Consider the following 18,305-nt stretch of genomic DNA (forward strand, 5'->3'; position numbering starts at 1 on the left):
GGGCCCTGTGCGGTCAGCCAACCATAGATCTATTCGCTTCCTCGATGACCAAGAGGTTCCTCTTGTATTGTTCTCCGATTCCAGACCCAGCAGCAGTTCACGTGGATGCCTTTCTGCTGGATTGGTCCCATCTCGACCTGTATGCATTCCCGCCGTTCAAGATTGTCAACAGGGTACTTCAGAAGTTCGCCTCTCACAAAGGGACACGGCTGACGTTGGTTGCTCCCCTCTGGCCCGCGAGAGAATGGTTCACCGAGGTACTGCAATGGCTGGTCGACGTTCCCAGGACTCTTCCTCTAAGAGTGGACCTTCTGCGTCAACCTCACGTAAAGAAGGTACACCCAAACCTCCACGCTCTTCGTCTGACTGCCTTCAGACTATCGAAAGACTCTCAAGAGCTAGAGGCTTTTCGAAGGAGGCAGCCAGAGCGATTGCCAGAGCAAGGACGACATCCACTCTCAGAGTCTATCAGTCTAAATGGGAAGTCTTCCGAAGCTGGTGCAAGGCCAATGCAGTTTCCTCAACCATTACCACTGTAAACCAGATTGCTGACTTCCTGTTACATCTAAGGAACGTAAGATCCCTATCAGCTCCTACGATCAAGGGTTACAGAAGTATGTTGGCAGCGGTTTTCCGCCACAGAGGCTTGGATCTTTCCTCCAACAAAGATCTACAGGACCTCCTTAGGTCTTTTGAGACCTCAAAGGAACGTCGGTTGTCCACTCCAGGCTGGAATCTAGACGTGGTCCTAAGGTTCCTAATGTCATCAAGATTTGAACCGCTCCAATCAGCCTCTTTTAAGGACCTCACATTAAAAACTCTTTTCCTCGTGTGCTTAGCAACAGCTAAAAGAGTAAGTGAGATCCACGCCTTCAGCAGGAACATAGGTTTCACATCTGAAACGGCTACATGTTCCTTGCAGCTCGGTTTTTTGGCTAAAAACGAGCTTCCTTCCCGTCCTTGGCCTAAGTCGTTCGAGATCCCAAGCCTGTCCAACATGGTGGGGAACGAACTGGAGAGAGTACTTTGCCCAGTTAGAGCTCTTAAGTACTATCTAAGAAGGTCAAAACCATTACGAGGACAATCAGAAGCCTTATGGTGTGCTATCAAGAAGCCTTCTCTACCAATGTCTAAGAACGCAGTTTCTTACTACATCAGGCTTCTGATTAGAGAAGCAAATTCTCATCTGAAGGAAGAAGACCTTGCTTTGCTGAAGGTAAGGACACATGAAGTGGGAGCTGTGGCTACTTCCAGGGTTGCCAACTCAAATTTTCAAATGTCGCTAGATAGGCTTGCAAAAGTAGCTAGAAAGTAGCTAAAGTCATATGGAATTTCTCTAAAGAAAGTAGCTAAAATAGAATACTGTAAAAAGGCAATGAATTAGCAGATATTGTCACATTATTTTATTGATATTTTAACATACCAGTGGTATAATTATTTGAACTTGTTGTAATGAAAAGAGGAAATAAATTTTGCTTATTTAGGAATAATGAAAGGAAAATTAATAATCATTATTAATAAAGAGGAAATAAATTTGTAAAATAAATTATTCAAGAAATTCAGTACTTGATACAAGAAATTTCAAACAAGTAATGCTATTTTTTTCATAAACAAAAAATAAGATTATTAATAATTAATCAATAATTACTATCACTGTAACTCTAATAGTTGCTGAGATTCAATCTGGACACAAATGTATATATATATATATATATATATATATATATATATATATATATATATATATATACATATATATATATATATATATATATATATATATATATATAATGTGTGTATGTATATATATATATATATATACATATATATATATATATATATATATATATATATATATATATATATATATATATATATATATATATATGTGTGTGTGTGTGTGCACGAAATATTTATGCATTTGTGTATGCCGTGTCATGCAAGAGCTCCTCTGTTTATCAAAAACTTCTAAGAATAAGTTGATTATATCACTAAGTAACAGATAATCTTACACAGCGGCTGTTATAAAAACACTATTAATCCTCAAGTTCCGATCATGAGTCGTGACTACGTGATACTGAGTACTAAGTAGGTAGGCTGGGCATTAGTACGAATCCATACGAAAATATTTAGAAGCAATATTGAACATGTGCTCTACGAGATCGCTACCGTGCTACGGAACTTTCACGTCTATGGTGGGGGGGTGTGACATCACACTTGTGTACTCTTGTATTCATGTTTATTTTGGGAATATAGAAGGTCTTAATTTAGGCGCTTTCCACTATTTTTTTTCTTTGAGTAATAAAAATAACGCAAAATTTCGTAAGTAGTTCAAAATTACCAGAATTCTCCAGATTTGTCGCTAGATTTTAAAGGAAATCTCTAGATTTGCTCCTTGTAGCTAGTGGCCAATAAATGTCGCTAGATGACATTCAAAATCTCTAGATCTAGCGACAAAGTCGCTAAATTGGCAACTCTGGCTACTTCAGTGGCCTTCAAACAGAACCGTTCTCTGCAGAGTGTTATGGATGCAACCTATTGGAGAAGCAAGTCAGTGTTCGCATCATTCTATCTCAAAGATGTCCAGTCTCTTTATGAGTACTGCTACACCCTGGGACCATTCGTAGCAACGAATGCAGTAGTAGGCGAGGGCTCAGCCACTACATTCCCATAATCCCATAACTTTTTAACCTTTCTCTTGAATACTTTTTATGGGTTGTACGGTCGGCTAAGAAGCCTTCCACATCCTTGTTGATTTGGCGGGTGGTCAATTCTTTCTTGAGAAGCGCCGAGGTTAAAGGTTGTGATGAGGTCCTTTAGTATGGGTTACAGCCCTGTATACTTTAGCACCTTTGAGTTGATTCAGCCTCCCAAGAGGAACGCTGCGCTCAGTAAGGAAGACGATCTTATTAAAGGCAGAGTAACGGTTCAAGTCGACTTCCTTACCAGGTACTTATTATTTCATTGTTATTGTGGATAACTGATTATATGAAATACGGGATACTTAGCTATCCTTTAGTCTTGTACACTGGTTTTTTACCCACCCCCCTGGGTGTGAATCAGCTACATGATTATCGGGTAAGTTTAATATTGAAAAATGTTATTTTTATTAATAAAATAAATTTTTGAATATACTTACCCGATAATCATGATTTAATCGACCCTCCCTTCCTCCCCATAGAGAACCAGTGGACCGAGGAATAATTGAGGAGGTGTCAACAAGAAGTACTTGAGTACCTGGCCACAGGTGACGCTGGTAAATACACCCCCTTCTAGTATTGTGATAGCTGGCGTATCCCTCCATAGAATTCTGTCGGGCAACGGAGTTGACAGCTACATGATTATCGGGTAAGTATATTCAAAAATTTATTTTATTAATAAAAATAACATCTTACCCACATTAACTCTCAACTTCCTTCTCTCACACACTCTTCCAAATTCTGTCACTAATCGGCCAAGCTTTTCTTCTGTGTCTGCAACCAGTACAGTATCATCCGCAAATAACAACTGATTTACCTCCCATTCATGGTCATTCTCGTCTACCAGTTTTATTCCTCGTCCAAGCACTCGAGCATTCACCTCTCTCACCACTCCATCAACATACAAGTTAAACAACCACAGCGACATCACACATCCCTGTCTCAGCCCCACTCTCACCGGAAACCAATCACTCACTTCTTTTCCTATCCTAACACATGCTTTACTACCTTTGTAGAAACTTTTCACTGCTTGCAACAACCTTCCACCAACTCCATATAACCTCATCACATTCCACATTGCTTCCCTATCAACTCTGTCATACGCTTTCTCCAGATCCATAAACGCAACATACACCTCCTCTCCTTTTGCTAAATATTTCTTGCATATCTGCCTTACTGTAACAATCTGATTCATACAACCCCTACCTCTTTTAAAACCATCCTCTACTTCTAAGATTGCATTCTCTGTTTTATCCTTGATCCTATTAATCATTACTCTACCATACAGTTTTCCAACTACGCTTAACAAACTAATACCTCTTGAATTACAACAGTCATGCTCATCTCCCTTACCCTTATATAGTGGTACAATACATGCACAAACCTAATCTACTGGTACCATTGACAACACAAAACACATATTAAACAATCTCACCAACCATTCAAGTACAGTCACACCCCCTTCCTTCAACATCTCAGCTCTCACACCATCCATACCAGACGCTTTTCCTACTCTCGTTTCATCTAGTGCTCTCCTCACTTCATCTATTGTAATCTCTCTCTCATTCTCATCTCCCATCACTGGCACCTCAACAGCTGCAACAGTAATTATATCTGCCTCCCTATTATCCTCAACATTCAGTAAACTTTCAAAATATTCCGCCCATCTTTTCCTTGCCTCCTCTCCTTTTAACAACCTTCCATTTCCATCTTTCACTGTCTTTTCAATTCATCCATAGAAGATGAAAAGAAAAAGTTATCATAATTACAGTACACTAGTATCCGTTAGCATTGAGACAACAATTGAAGGTTGATGGGAGATGTTTTAACTGCCTTTTCCTCCAAAAATTGATTCAGTTCAATGAGAATTATCACTAATCTGGTCATAATTAATCATAACAAAGAAGGAAAGTAAATAAGAAATCTGAAAAAGACATTGGTGCAGCAACAACATCATTAAGGAATGGTCATAGAGAGCATGTTGGCAGTATTCAAATAAACAAAGAGGTCTGTATTTTGAGGTCAGCTACAATGAACTTCAGAGTTGGCAAGAACTGAAATCCACTTGAGAGGAGGAAGTGATAATCATCTGTTAGCTTATTAGAGGAGATAAATTGTTTAGTTGTATTGAGATAATTATTATTATTATTATTATTATTAAATGCTAAGCTACAACCCCAGTTGGAAAAGCAGGATGCTACAAGCCCAGGGGCCCCAACAGGGAAAATAGCCCAGTGAGGAAAGGAAATAAAGAAAAGTAAAATATTTTAAGTATAGTAACATTAAAAAAATATATTTCCTATAAAAACTATAAAAAAACTTCAACAAACCAAAAGGAAGGGAAACTAGATAGAAGTGTGCCCAAGTGTACCCTCAAGCATGAGAACTCTAACCAAAGACAGTGGAAGACCATGGTACAGAGGTTATGGCACTGCCCAAGACTAGAGAACAATGGTTTGATTTTGAAGTGTCCTTCTCCTAGAAGAGCTGCTTACCATAGCTGAAGAGTCTCTTCTACCCTTACCAAGAGGAAAGTAGCATTGAGCATCATGTAATAGTATCAATGATCCCGTCATGTGGATATCTGCATAGAATTAGTGTATCTGTTGTACTCCATATGGATGATTGGTACCATTACTCTATTGTAATGAGTGTGTACATTTCACCTTTGTCTAATCCAGTGGCCTAAAAGGTTAATATTTTATTTGCCTGAAACTTTTAAAATTAATTCAAATCAAGGATAGCCGTTATTGCACTGAGATAACCACAAGATGGCTGGGTAACTTTGATACTTTGTTTTCTCATGGATCTCTTGCTTTGGGTTAAGTTGCGGTAACTCCCAGTTACCTCTTGCTCCACATCAGCCTCCATGCCCTGAATCTTTATACTTGAAATTTGTGTTATGATCTCCAAGAAGTGGATTTTTTTAAAGATAGGCAGCTTAGCAGACTCAAAATTAATATTATTTCCAATCCCTCCAAGAAAAAGGCTAATAATGAAAGTGCTTCTTAGAGAATTTTCAGATTCATAAGATTGGTGCTGGATTCTTACCAAACTAAGTCATCTATTGTCAGTGGAGCTAGAAGAAAAATCTGGCCATTTCTGGAATGGCAGATTCTGTCATCTACAAGAGTGATGGGAAAAACTGATTTTTGAAGATGAAGTGTTAATCATAGGGACTAGACATTTTGAATGCTAAGACCAGCAAATCAGGGATTTTAAAGCATTATTGTGTGTATCTCTGGAACATGAAATAAGAGTATTATATATCAGATATTTAAAGGTAAACAAAAATTTACTCAAATTGCATAAGCTTTAGAAGGATAAGGAGTGTCATACAGTATTTGGTGAATGTTGTCAACAAAGTATATATAACCTTAATAACAAAATGCTACAGAGAAAAACCGTTAGTTAACCCGTGATGAGCTTTTGGCTAAGCTTGCAAGCGAATTTTGTTCACTGTCATTCGAAACGATGCAACTGGTAATTTTTTTCCAAACTTTAACAGATACATTTTGTTCTAAGGAATCATATAATATCCCATGCCATACAAGTATGACATACTAGGTAGCTTTTGGGTGCTTTAAAAAGTGGTGGGATATTATGATCCAGTATAGCAACATGGTCTTCTGCCTCGCAATCTAGTTGTCTAAAAGAACAGCTAGATTATGGGAATTTGAGACTCTACAAGAGGATCTTGAATCTGTAATGTGATGTGCATCATCAAAACCCTTACTGAATAAAGCACTAGAATCTCTATACCGATTTTGAGAAGCTGGGTAAGCGTTAAAAATAGGGCAGGTTAGTTTAGAATTACTGCTTTTAATCAGACTCACTGGCCATCTAAGATTTCATAAAAGAAGTAAATTTATTTTGAAGCTCATCACTATCAAAACTGGACGCATTAATTGCTGTATTGTAGTTCCTTGCTGGTGTCTCATTATTGTCAGCATCCTTACTATTTTCAACAAGGCTAGTCTGGATTTTCCCCTGAACAAAAAGCAAGATTCCTTTTATGCTTTGAACTTCTGATTTGCTTAGCAACCATAGAAACATACTTTTCCATAAAAGGAACAATGAGGCCTTCACACTTCACAATTATCTAAATGACAGTACTGTCCCCGACACGAGTCACAAAGGGAATATGGATCCTGATCGCCCAGAAACAATTCCCCTGAACAATACACAGTAGTTACTAACAAATCGAGAAGACATCCCTAAAAGCATTAAAATCCTAAACCTGTCAAGAATCCAACAGCTTGTCCAAGCCATTGGTTATTATCATTAACCAATAGGATGTTTCATTACTTTACTGGAGGCCTAAGTCTATTGGAAAGAAAGAAAATGGGAAGAATTTTTTAGTGTTAAACTTCGATAAAGCAAGAGTTTCCAGAGAGAGGCAATATAAACAAGGGAAGTTAATAGAAATAATATCTAAAGTATTATGCAGTATAACTACAATACAGGAATTTAACTCATTGGCTTCATGTGAAAGGAGAGTAGTAACCTACTCCAATCAGCTGCAGAGAGACTTCTTACCATTGCTATATACTTCTTCACTTATTTCAGTATAAACGGAGTATACAAAAAAAAAATATGCAAATACAGTTTTCCAAACATTTAAAATTAGCATATATTTTTTGTTCAGTTATGTAATTAGTTATTTTTATGTGATGAAATAAGTCAGCTGCTATTCATGGAAACAAATACTTTAGTCTATCTTAGACTACAAACGATTCTTCACATTGTGTGGAGAGAGAGAGAGAGAGAGAGAGAGAGAGAGAGAGAGAGAGAGAGAGAGAGAGAGAGAGAGAGATTATTATTGTCCCAGTATATTTATTTGACAGGACTATAGTTCATTGGTGAGTTAGTTATGAAACATAAATGATTCGGTTTTAAAACCTCACATTGATCCATCAATTATTTCCAAATACTGTAGCTAGCTTAGTCACTTTTGTTTCGCCACGCATACTAGAGATATTTTCTGCTGTGTCATGCCTGTTGATGTAATTGAATTTGTTGTTATTGCTATAAGTAGGTAAGTAAACTCTAGAAATTATTTTGTATAATACTTCAACTATCCATGGTATGTCATTAAAATAATTATAGCCATTGTTACTCTATTTTTATGCTATTATAAAAATGATAACTATCTGCTGTGCAGTGTGTAAATAAAATTTGATTTAAGCTCTGCTAATTATGTTGAATAAAACTGATTTCATTGCCACTTGAATCATGACCAGATTGGCAGTCTGTGTTGATCGAGCTGTAAGCCATCGTAAGTCTTGATGGTTGACAGGTTTTTATCCTAAACTATGAGATTGTTTCTAATGGTAGATTCTCCTAAGCCATGTTCATGACCTATAGCAGAATTTACTTTCCTCTCTCTTGAATTTTGTTACTTACATTTTCACTTCATTGCTGATTTTTTCTTTACAAGAGTTTGGTTTTTACAACGTTAACATTACTGGATTTGCTAAAAATTCAAAATCAGTCATGTAAACTTCTTAGCTGCATTCAATGGAGTTTCTTGGGTATAGTGGTACTTTGTGCTGTCTCCAAGGAGTAGTATTATGTACTACATGTATAAGTGGTTGTTGCCTTTTTAGGTGTTATGCTTTTTCAAAATTACTTTAGGTATTGGAAATATCTCACATTAAGAAAACCATCTACACTAAATATTTTGTCTTGTATTTTTTTTTCTTTTAGATATAGCCATTTGTAAAATAAAGTTTAGTATAGTACTGTATTTCATAATACATCAATATTGTGAAAATTTATTAGTTTTCATGTCTATTGCAGACTTCTGAACATTTGGATATCACATATCCAGCTTGGACATTTTGGGAAGGTGGTCCTGCAATAACTTTGTACCCGATGGGTCTAGGAAGGTGGGACATCCTGCGTAAGGAGCTTATGGCTGCATCAGAGAAGTGGCCTTGGAGCACTAAGAAACAGCAAGGATTTTTCAGGTAAAATTATGTTGTTAAAAACCTGTTAATTATTTGATTCATGTATCGTATTTTATTGCTGTATTCTAGCTACTATGAAAATTTCATAAAAGGAAATTGTTCCATAACTGGAATACAAACCACGCTATTTAATAGGGGTATTACTTTCAGCGTAGCTGAAATGACGAGCCATTAATTTTTAACGAGTGTTTACTACCCATACCGCTAGTTAGTGGGGGTAGGGGAGGGTAGCTTGCTACCCCCCCCCCCTCTCACACACCTGTGCTTGAGCTCACTTTGCTCTCGGCTCGGATTGTGGTCGGACGTGTCCGCACTCATCCTCGCCGTCATTTGGCAGCCATTTAATTGCTTTTGTCCTTTCTTTTCTAGTTCTGTATATGTGAAGTTGGCCTCTGTGATCATGCGCACCTGCCCTGGGTTTCCTGACCGCCCCTGTGGAACATTCATGTCGACGGTCGAGACTTATCATCACGCCCTTTGCCCTTCTTGTAGGGGGCAACGATGTGATAGCAACAATAGGTGTAGTGAGTGTAGGGAGTGCTGTACCTCCCAGTGGGAGAGGTTTTCGCAACGACGGAAGAAGAAGTCCAAACGGGATATTTCTCCTTCGAAGATTGCTTCGAAAGGAGAAAAACCCAAGGCCTCTTCTTCCGTTGCCCAAACCTCCTCCGAAGCTCCCACTCGGTCGGTCTCTTTCGAGAGGTCGTCAAGTGGTAGCGTAGACCGATGTATTGTTTACTAACCTTGGGACTTGAGAGATGACGTTGCTTCCTCTAGCGAAGCAGCTCCACTTCTTCCCCGGGGAAGGATATGTCATTAACATCCCTTTTCCAGCTTTGGTCCTCCTTGGGGCCTACGGGTTCGTCCTCCAAGGAGGTTTTGCCTAACTACATCCTATTGGGTGCCACTATCAAGCAGTCGTCGTCACCGTCAGAGGTTGATCCTCTGTCTCTTGTCAACGTTTGGTGTCAGAGGTATCCGATGCGGTATCACCCATCACCTCTGCCTCTCCAAACTCTACGGTAGCTGACGGCTTAGTTTCTCCCGTTCCTGTTCAACCAACGAGGGAGAAACTAAGTCCATCGTCAGTCTCCTGCTAGTGTTTCTCTCCCTCGGGGGAGTTCACTTACAGAGACTCCTCTTCGGAGGACTGCAGAAGGTCAGCTTGCTGATCCAATGGCCCCCAGGGGGCGCATTCATCGGTAGGCTTGCCTCCCTCGTCGCCTTGGAGGCCTTCCTTCACTTGCAGTGAGGAGGCGCCTCTTTGGTTCAACATCTTCGATGCAGTCCACCGCATAGGAGCCTCGAAACCAATCATCCATCACTGCTTCTGCACTGGTCCTGGACCTTTCTGCAGATCGTTCGCGATCTCCTTCAGTGGAAGGTCGTCCTTTTAAAGGAGACGTCGACCTTCCATCCGACAGACCTGCCGACCTGCTGTCACCATTTCTACATGGGCCTAATAAGGCTCCACCAAAGCAAGCTATTGCGCGCCAACCACATACGCGCCAACAAGACCTGACGAAAGCTCCTTGGTAGCTCGTCAGGCCCCATCACTAAACCCTAACACAGGGCATCAACAGCGTATGCGGCAACACGCGTATACGCTCAAACAGGAGCATAGTTCCATCACGCGCTATGCGCGCCCTCATGCGCATATGCGCCCACGTTCTCCTGTGCGCCAGGTCTTGCCTGTGCGCCCTGCGTTTACGCGCCAACATTCTCCTACGCGCCCGCGCCCAGCTACATGCTAATACTCACCTGCGCGCCAGCGCTCACCTACACGCAAACCACAGGCACGCCATCAACCTCCTGCGCAATGGCGCTCTCCCACGCGCCAGCGCTCTCCAGCGCGCCATCAGTCTCCTGCCTGCGCGCATACGCGCCCAACATCCAACTCCCCTGCGCACCATGCTACGCAGCATCATACGCGCCAGGAAAAACCTGCGCGCCAACGATCTACTGAAAGTAGTACCTCTGGGAAGTCAGCAATGCTGGCTTCTCCCACGTGCCAACCAGTGCCATCGCGCCAGCGCTCACTTGCGCGCCATCCTTCTCCTGCGGGCATCTGCAAGGATACGCGCGCGTGCCCTGCGCACGCTCACCCATCCTCTCCTTAGGATACTCGCCAACATTCTCTCGTGCTCCTGCGCGCCTCACTTGATTCAACTGCGCGCACTAGGGTTCTTTCTCCTGCGCGCGCTCGTCCTACGGCTGGTATAAATTCGCGCGAACTCTCTACTGTGCGCCCGCGCACTCAACTTGGTAATCCTGCGCACGCAAACTCTCTCCTGCGCGCCTTCGCACTCAACGTGGTAATCCTGCACGCGCGAACTCTCTCCCGCGCACCTGCGCACTCAACGTGGTAATCCTGCGCGCCTGCGCGTGCCAACAGTCTCCCACGCGCGAGCCCTGATATTTCTCCCTCGCGCGAGCGTCAATATCCTCCCGCGCGCGAGACTACTGAACTACGCACGGCAAGGTCACCATCGCCTCATTCCCCTCCCCGCAAGCGCATACCACCGCTCATTGTGGGAGAAGGAAAACATCCAGAGGGATCCAGGACCCCAAAGCCACCACAGGCGAACCCACCAATGATGGGGACTCCTCCCAGGGATCCTTCAATCCCTGTCCCTTCAAGGGTTATGTCTAACAGCGTATCTGTCAGCCAACAGCCCTAGTTCGGTACACTGATCAGAGCCGTAACGCAGGCTCTCAAGCCTGTCTTCTCTGAATTGGGACACAGAACCATGGCTTCTTCTACCCGTTTGAAGAAAAAAAGAGGAGTTCCAGACGTGGTCACTTCCCCAAGGGCGAAACTGACTCCACGCAGACCATCGAGGCAGGTTCCTTTTTTTCCTCATACTGCTTCTCCTTCCCTTTTGGACGGAGATTTCCCGTCCCCAAGGGAATCACGCAAAGAGAGACTTTCCCCCATCGCACCAATGGGAGAAACCTCTCCTCGCGCCGAGGGGTCTACTCAGTCGGGGATTGAAAGGAACATGCCACCCTCGTCAGTGTTGGAGTCCTTCATCCTTCCCAGGAAGGAATCTAAGGACTCCAAAACATGGCCGAAGTCCTCTACTAGGACTAGGATGGAGCCAGCTAGCCACTCAGGGAATGTCCGCGACTCTCCCCAAGAAGAGCCTTTGAGGATAAAAGGAGACTTCGCTGCAAGTCCTACATCAGGAGGAGACCAGCAAGCGTCGGAACATGCGTTTTGGCAAGTTCTGACTCTAATGAGGGCTTTCAACGGGTTTTCCGACCCAGAGATCCCTCCTCGAGAGAGCAAAGAAACCCTCCAAGACCAGTGCAGCACTGCCCTTGTCTCAAGGGGTTAAGAGTACCAGGGACAAGATCTTACCACAGCTCTCCAAGATGTCCTCCTCCAACCGTTCCGGTGCCACCAACAAGCTCCTCCCACCTCCTCGCGTACAGCAGAGGAGATACTTCGAGATCCTTGAGGAGCCTTGTTTAGCTCTTCCTCTTCACCACTCGCTGGAAGAGCTAACCAGGGGAGTCCCTCGTGAGAGACTCTCCAACCGGCAGGTCTCGTTCTCGGCAGCCGAGATCCTCAACCAGGAGAAAGTTGTGAAGTGTGTTATGCAAGCCACTTCGTGGCTCGATATCTGGTTGGGGACCTTGGGTATCCTGATATGTTCTGAGGACTTCTCCAAAGAACATACCAGGAAAGCTATGGAAACCTACCTTCTCTCAGGTACTCGCACGATCGCGTCTCTGGCCCACCAAGTCTCGAACTTGTGGGCAAATACCATCCTGAGACGTCGGAATGCAGTAGCTGAGAGATTCCATCAGAAGGTCCCTAGCACCGAGATCAATAGGCTCAGACATTCCTCCCTAGAGGGATCCGTCTTGTTTGAGCCTAAGGATGTGGAACATGCCGCTGAGAGGTGGAGGAAGTATCATCAAGACTCCCTCTTTCATAGGGCTTTAACATCCAATCCCTATAAGCCTCCAGCACCACAGCAGTCCCGTCCAGTCAAGACCACTAAGACGACAACAGCAGCGAAGACCTTGGTGTCTAAGCCCTTTCCTGTCAAAGAAAGGAAAGGCAAAAAGTCCTCCAGGGGAAGCAAGAATCCTAGAGGGAGCAGCCGAGGCCGCAAATGCTAGGATAGGCAGTCCCCCTGCATGTCCACCAGTGGGGGGATGCCTACAAAGTTGCTCAAACAGGTGGAAGCAACTCGGGGCCGATTCCTGGACAATCTCCGTGATTAGTCTAGGATATCACGTCCCGTTCATAACATCTCTACCTCCCCTGACGACGAATCCAGTGTCATTGAACTTCCTTGCCATGGGATCGGCAAGGGGGCAAGCCCTTCGGGAAGAAGTCCAGACCCTGTTGAAGAAGGGCGGTCTCCAAGAGGTCTTCGAGTGATCTCCAGGCTTCTTCAGTCGACTCTTTCTTGTAAAGAAGGCGTCTGGAGGCTGGAGACCAGTCATCGACCTCTCAGCTCTGAACAAGTTTGTCAAACAAACTCCGTTCAGCATGGGGACGGCGGACACGGTCAGTCTAGCAGTAAGACCACAAGACTTCATGTGCATACTGGACCTAAAGGACGTGTACTTCCAGATCCCAGTCCATTCATCTTCAAGGAAGTACTTAAGATTCAGCCTAGACAACAGAAAGTACCAGTTCAAGGTGCTGTGCTTCGGTCTCTCCACAGCACCACAAGTCTTCACCAGAGTGTTCACCCTAGTATCATCTTGGGCACACAGGATTGGCATCCGTCTCCTCCGTTATCTGGACGACTGGTTAATCCTAGCAGACTGGGTGTCAACCCTTCTTCAACACCGAAACAAACTTCTGAGACTTTGCCAAGATCTGGGGATCATGGTAAATCTCGAGAAGTCTTCACTGCTTCCCGCTCAAAGACTGGTATACCTAGGCATGATTATAGACACCACTCTCCACAAAGCCTTCCCATCAAACGACAGGATAGCAAGGCTGTGGAAGGTCGCAAGACCTTTTCTCAGATGAGAAGAACTTCCAGCCCAATCGTGGTTACGTCTCCTCGGTCACCTTTCATCGCTGGCCCGTCTAGTTCCCAATTGTCGCCTCAGGATGAGATCCCTCTAGTGGCGAGTCAAGTCCCGGTGGAATCAAGCGTACGACTCCCCGAACATCCAGATCCCCATGGGACCTGCGGAACTGACGGATCTCCAGTGGTGGGTGGCAGACAAGAACCTACGAAAAGGTGTGGATCTTTTCGTCCTCCCCCAGGATTTGATGCTGTTTTCAGACACTTCAAAAAAAACGGGTGGGGTGCCCACGTGCTGCACCACACGACCTCAGGCCTCTGGTCAGAGTCAGAAAAGTACCTCCACATAAATCTCCTAGAGATGAAGGCCGTCTTTCTGGCCCTTCAGCAGCTCCAACAGTACCTGGCAAGTCACTCTGTGGTGGTGATGAGCGACAACACAACAGTAGTGGCCTACATCAACAAACAAGGAGGTACTTTTTCGCAGCAACAATCCCATCTAGCAGCAGAGATACTGAGATGGGCCGAAATCCACTCGATACCACTATCAGCATGCTTCATTCCGGGCAAAAGGAATGTGCTCGCCGACAACCTGAGCAGAGTATCTCAGATAGTGAATACCGAGTGGTCCTTGGATCATCTAGTAGCCAACAAAGTCCTGACTTTGTGGGGTTCTCCGACTGTGGATGTTTTCGCAATGGCCCTGAACTTCAGGCTCCCGCTGTACTGTTCCCTTGTCCCAGACCCCAAGGCTCTCTGGCAAGATGCTTTCCAACAATGGTGGGACAACATCGACGTTTACGCCTTTCCTCCTTTCTGTCTGATGAGTAGGGTACTCAACAAGACCAGAACATCGGTCAATCTTTCAATGACCCTCATAGCTCCGCTATGGCATCACGCAGAAGGGTTCCCGGACCTTCTGCAATTCCTAACGGAGCCACCAAGAGAACTCCCTCCACGACACAATCTACTCAAACAACCACATGCCAACGTCTTCCACAAAGCCGTAGGTTCACTATGGCTTCACGCCTGGAGACTATCCAGCATCTCCTCTCTGACAGAGGATTTTCGCAACAAGTTACGTTCAGGATATCTGGACACCTGCGAAAGTCTTCAGCAGCAGTCTACCAGGCAAAGTGGAAAGTCTTCTGTGGTTGGTGTCCTGGAAGGGGTATCTCTCCACTCGATGCCATTATTCCAACAATAGCGGAGTTCCTCGTGTATTTGCGTGAAGAAATGCGCCTTTCAGTCTCGGCAGTGAAAGGCTATCGCTCAGCCTTAAGTCTAGCCTTCAGGCTGAAAGGATTGGACATTTCCTCATCGCTAGAACTTTCTCTACTCATACGTAGTTATGAACTTACCTGCCCTCAGTCGGAAGTGAGACCTCCCCCATGGAATGTGGTTCGAGGTCTCAGGTCTCTTGAGAGACCTCCCTATGAACCATTACGCCAGGCATCAGATCGCCACCTAACCTGAAAGGCGGTATTCCTGCTAGCTTTGGCCTCGTCCAAGCGAGTCGGCGAACTTCGTGGTCTCTTGTATGACACTGCCCATTCAAGGGGATGGGGGGAGGTAACGTTCAGCTTCGTCCCTGAGTTTATTGCTAAGACTCAGAATCCAGGAGTAGCGGATCCTCGATTCAACTCCTTCCGGATTTCTAGTCTACAGTACGTACTGTAACAGATGACCCAGACCATCTCTTACTATGCCCAGTAAGTAGCTTGAGGCTGTACCTCAAAAGAACAGCCGCAGCCTGTCTTCGTGTGCCAGCACTATTTGTCAGCATAGGAAGGACTAAGAGGAGGGTCACCAAGAACACCATCTCTGCATGGATTTGCAGGGTCATTGACCTGGCACTGAATCCAGACCCTCCTCCATCACGTCGCCCCAGAGCACATGATGTCAGGGGCGTAGCTACATCCCTGGCCTTCAAAAGAAATTTTTCAGTGACGCAGGTTCTTCAAGCTGGGGTGTGGAAACGTCAAACAACATTCACATCCCACTACCTGCAAGACGTGACCCATAGGAGACTCGATACGTTCTCTATCGGTCCTGTGGTGGCTGCACAACAGCTGGTTTAAAACCTCAAGCTCCTTATTGGACAAGTAGCAGAAGGTTGAGGGCATTGTTACCAAGTTTTAGTCTGCATGAATGAAAAGGTTTGACTGGCCCTTATTCTTTTCTTCATCATCCCCTCTCTTGGGGAAAGCAGCATCCTGGGTTCTCTGCATAGATGACCTCAAATCACTGCAGGTAAACCATGCTCCCTTGTGTTCCTAGTATTAAGATTAATACTGTTACGTCCCCATACCCTGACGAGGTGGTATTGGGAAAGTCCTGGTCTACAAGTTTCCATCTAAAGAACTTCAGAACAACTTTCTTGGATGAGTCACACTTCTTCATACCTTCACACACAGCTTGCGTAGGTCGCAGACCTTGCGTAGCAAGGTTCTAGCGAGGTGCAGGGACTCCTTATTTCTTGGGTGCTTACACACTCAAATAAGGAGTCTCCGGGCAAAGCCAAAAGCCAGACTGGCTGGGACGTCCACCCTTCCTAATGGGTGAGTCACCCCTATTAGATGGTGTGGTTTGTATTCCAGTTACAGAACAAATGACAAATTTGTAGATAATTTGTATTTTTCCTAACTATACAAACCTTAGCTATTTAACCAAACTTGCCCGCCAGCCCTATCCCCCTTGAAGTCCTACCTCCAAGCAAAGTGAGCTCAAGCACAGGTGTGTGAGAGGGGGAGAGGGTAGCAAGTTACCCTCCCCTAAGCCCGCTAATTAGTGGTGTGGGTAGTAAACCCTTGTTAAAAATTAATGGCTCGTCATTTCAGCTATGCCGAAAGTAATACCCCTATTAAATAGCCATGGTTTGTATAGTTAGGAATACAGTACAAATAATCTACGAATTTGTCATTTTAGAATTTATAACTTGTAATCAAGTTTTGAATAGGCAAATTATGAATAAGAACTATTTTTTTTAACAGTATTTTTTTTTTTTCAAAGGAACCCATATATTATAAATTATCTTTCTTGAATAGCACTACAACTATACCTTAAGATGAGCACAAAATTAAAAGCACCACCGCACATGGCTAGGCTATTGATATCATCATTCCTTTAAGTATGCCCGTCTGAAATATAAAGATTGATTAGTTGGATATTGTAAAAGATTTTTATGTGATATGAAAAGTGTTTGTTCATTACAAACTTACTTATCTTAAATTACACGTTATAGATGGTAAAGCATGGCTATATAACATAGAGTTAGGGAGAGAAAAGAGGAAAAGATTAAAAGCTGTCTCGGTCCCATGAAGCCAAGCCTATTTATGTTTTCTGTTCAAGCTCACTTGATAGTAGATGTAGTCCACTGCAGGGGTCTTCAAATATACTTTTAGTCTTTTAGAACATCTTCCATTAAATGCAAGGAACTTCCTCTATTACTGAAATGAAAGAGGAGCTGGGGTTGCGCTATGCTTTGCAATGTAAAAGTTCCCCTAAAATCCTCCACACGCTGTCAATCATGAGCATGCAAACCAGTGGTTGCACAGTTTGATGTATTGTTAAAGGGGGTGAATGACTGTTTTCTCAAATGATTGAATAATTGCCAGAGTGGTTTTTATAAACCTTGGTTGAATGATTGATAAAAATTCTTCAGTTTTATATCAGCCACCATGACAAGCTTTATCTAATAGTAAGTGCCTCGTTTGTGAAGGAATTTCTTGTGTTTCTTTGTTTTTTTCTTTGGTTTCATTGCCACCAAAACAATGATTATGCCTATGCAGGTTACTTCATAACAAGTCTTAGTTGAATGAAGTACTGTTGATAAATGGTGATTGCACAATCTTCCTAATAGTGTGTGGGTAATATTTCATGAATGCACTGTCATGTATTTGTGCACTCATGAATGATAATGTGTGGCGACCTTAAGAATTCATTCTGTAGGAATAGAGGAAATGTGATTAGAGTAGGTGCGATGCAAGGTCATCAAACCCACTTAGAGTATAACAAAAAAACTTAAAAAAAAATATTTGACAAAATTTTAAAAAGTGAACTCCCATATATTCCATTATGGATAATATCTGAAGCCTTGTTGCTCAAAGTGTGTCACTAAATACCATCAATCGTTAAAGATCAGGGCTATATTTTTGGAATATGATCCAAGCATAAGGTGTAGATGAAGAACTTTACTGATTGCTGCAGACTGGAAGAGTCAGTAGGCTGGCCTGTTGTGTTTGGCGATAGAACATCCTCTACAAGGCAAAACTACCATAGTGCATCAGTGTACATAGCGTAGATGGCAGCTATTTTCTAAGTTTTGGATCTAATATGCCAGCTAATTTCAGATTATCAAGTGCAACAGAACCCTTAAATTACTAATACATTGAATTCACATATAGTACTTGTAGGGATCAAGATGAACTTTTTTGCATTTTTTTTCAGACTTTAAGTATCTGATGGGTCCAAACCCTTGTTGAGATACATGGTACTGTATTGTTGATGCAGTAGTGAGAGAGGTGAATCCTCAAGTGTTTGGCCGAGGATTGAAACTGATAGATGAGAGTGATCATGAGTGGGAGGTGAATCGGTTATTGTTTGTGGATGATATGGTATTGATTGCAGAC

At 43.3% G+C, this 18,305-nt stretch overlaps 1 protein-coding gene across 1 annotated transcript in view; it reads left to right on the forward strand.

The window, feature by feature from the left end:
* Positions 1-18,305, forward strand: part of LOC137644147 (protein O-glucosyltransferase 1-like) — a 61,850-nt gene that overhangs the window by 28,674 nt on the left and 14,871 nt on the right. The window contains exon 5 of the mRNA XM_068377128.1: positions 8,502-8,671. Within this exon, the coding sequence (XP_068233229.1) occupies positions 8,502-8,671 (170 nt within the window). The remainder of the gene's footprint in view (positions 1-8,501; positions 8,672-18,305) is intronic.

This window comes from Palaemon carinicauda, chromosome 7 (genome assembly GCF_036898095.1).
Source record: "Palaemon carinicauda isolate YSFRI2023 chromosome 7, ASM3689809v2, whole genome shotgun sequence".
In the NCBI taxonomy this organism is placed as follows: domain Eukaryota; kingdom Metazoa; phylum Arthropoda; class Malacostraca; order Decapoda; family Palaemonidae; genus Palaemon; species Palaemon carinicauda.